Source organism: Pygoscelis adeliae, unplaced genomic scaffold (genome assembly GCF_000699105.1).
Source record: "Pygoscelis adeliae isolate BGI_AS28 unplaced genomic scaffold, ASM69910v1 Scaffold531, whole genome shotgun sequence".
NCBI lineage: Eukaryota > Metazoa > Chordata > Aves > Sphenisciformes > Spheniscidae > Pygoscelis > Pygoscelis adeliae.
Window position 1 is genome coordinate 151,802 of NW_008824116.1, and position 1,298 is coordinate 153,099.

General features: G+C 56.0%; 1 protein-coding gene across 1 annotated transcript in view; it reads right to left on the minus strand.

Annotated features, from left to right (window-relative positions):
- Positions 1-1,045: 1,045 nt before the first annotated feature.
- The window catches only part of VTN (vitronectin), a 10,023-nt gene continuing 9,770 nt past the window's right edge, over positions 1,046-1,298 (minus strand). Inside the window, exon 6 of the mRNA XM_009334303.1 lies at positions 1,046-1,115. Within this exon, the coding sequence (XP_009332578.1) occupies positions 1,046-1,115 (70 nt within the window). The remainder of the gene's footprint in view (positions 1,116-1,298) is intronic.

Below are 1,298 nucleotides of genomic sequence, written 5' to 3' on the forward strand. Positions count from 1 at the left end.
CGGGAGACGGCGGCTGCCCCCGGCCCTCACAATGGCTCTGCTCTCCCCCCAGAACCCCGAGCTGGGGGCCCGGCTGGAGCGGATAAAGGCCAAGCTGGCCAACGAGGAGTACCGGCGGATGACCCGCAACATCACCGGCCAGGTGAGGGGCCCGCTGCATTGCCCTCCCCCCAGAACCCCGAGCTGGTGGCCCGGCTGGAGCGGATAAAGGCCAAGCTGGCCAACGAGGAGTACCGGCGGATGACCCGCAACATCACCGGCCAGGTGAGGGGCCCGCTGCATTGCCCGCCGTCAGGATTCGTTCCTCAAAAGCGTGGCCGTTAGCAACCTGACAGATGGCAAAGGAAATGTGCCCCACAGAGCGAGTGCGGGCAGGGACTTGAGGAGTGCGCGCTGTAAATGCACGGGGACGACAGGTACGGTGTTGAGGGCAGAGGTGGGACAGGGTAACCAGGATGGTGAAATAGCAGAGATACTGACGTTGGGGAACAGCTCACTGTGCCAAAGATCTCAGGTTTTGATCTGGGAGGCTGAGCGCCTACGGTAAATGTTTTACTGGGAGCATCTGCGCTGCCTTTTTCTGAACGGTTACAGTTTCCTCACAGTTTTAAAATGAGATCATTCATGTCAAGGTAAAAGCTGAAAAAAGAGAGTAATATTTGGGCACTCATTCTTTCCAAGGAAAAGGTGAGATCTTTTGGCACGGTGACCGTTTGGACAAGCCACCATCCCTTCCTGATGACACTCCTCCACACTGGCGTCCCTGTGCATTTAAGTCCCTCCACGTATCCTCCTGTTGCCTTAACTCTCGCGGGAGGATCTGCTTTGCTCTCTGTCAAACTTAGCCGCTCCATCTATGAACCGGAGTGGTTTTAGCAGAGCTTAGTAGTGACAGCAATGTTCCTTTCAAACAACGGAGAAGCAGAGGAGTACTCCCATATCTGTGCGCTCATCGCGTTCTTCCCTGCCTCCCCCCCAGGAGCTGGTGTTTGAAATTGTGTAGCCATGTCCGATTTGACAAAGGGCGTGCAGAGCTTTACGCCATTTAGTTTTTGCCAGCTGCCTGAGCACGGGTGACAAGGTGGGACCCTTTGGCATCTCTATTAAAGACAAACCTGCAGCAGAGAACCCACGTGCAAGAAAACACTCACACTCCGAGAAGTGCTTTGGTTAGAAATGATCCCTTCTCAATGTCCTTGAATTGGACCACGAACGTAAACCCCGAGAAACCCAGGCCCTGTGGAACCGCTGCTCCCCCGCAGCCTGCCCGACCGCTGCCAGGGCCCCCCCTCTGAACT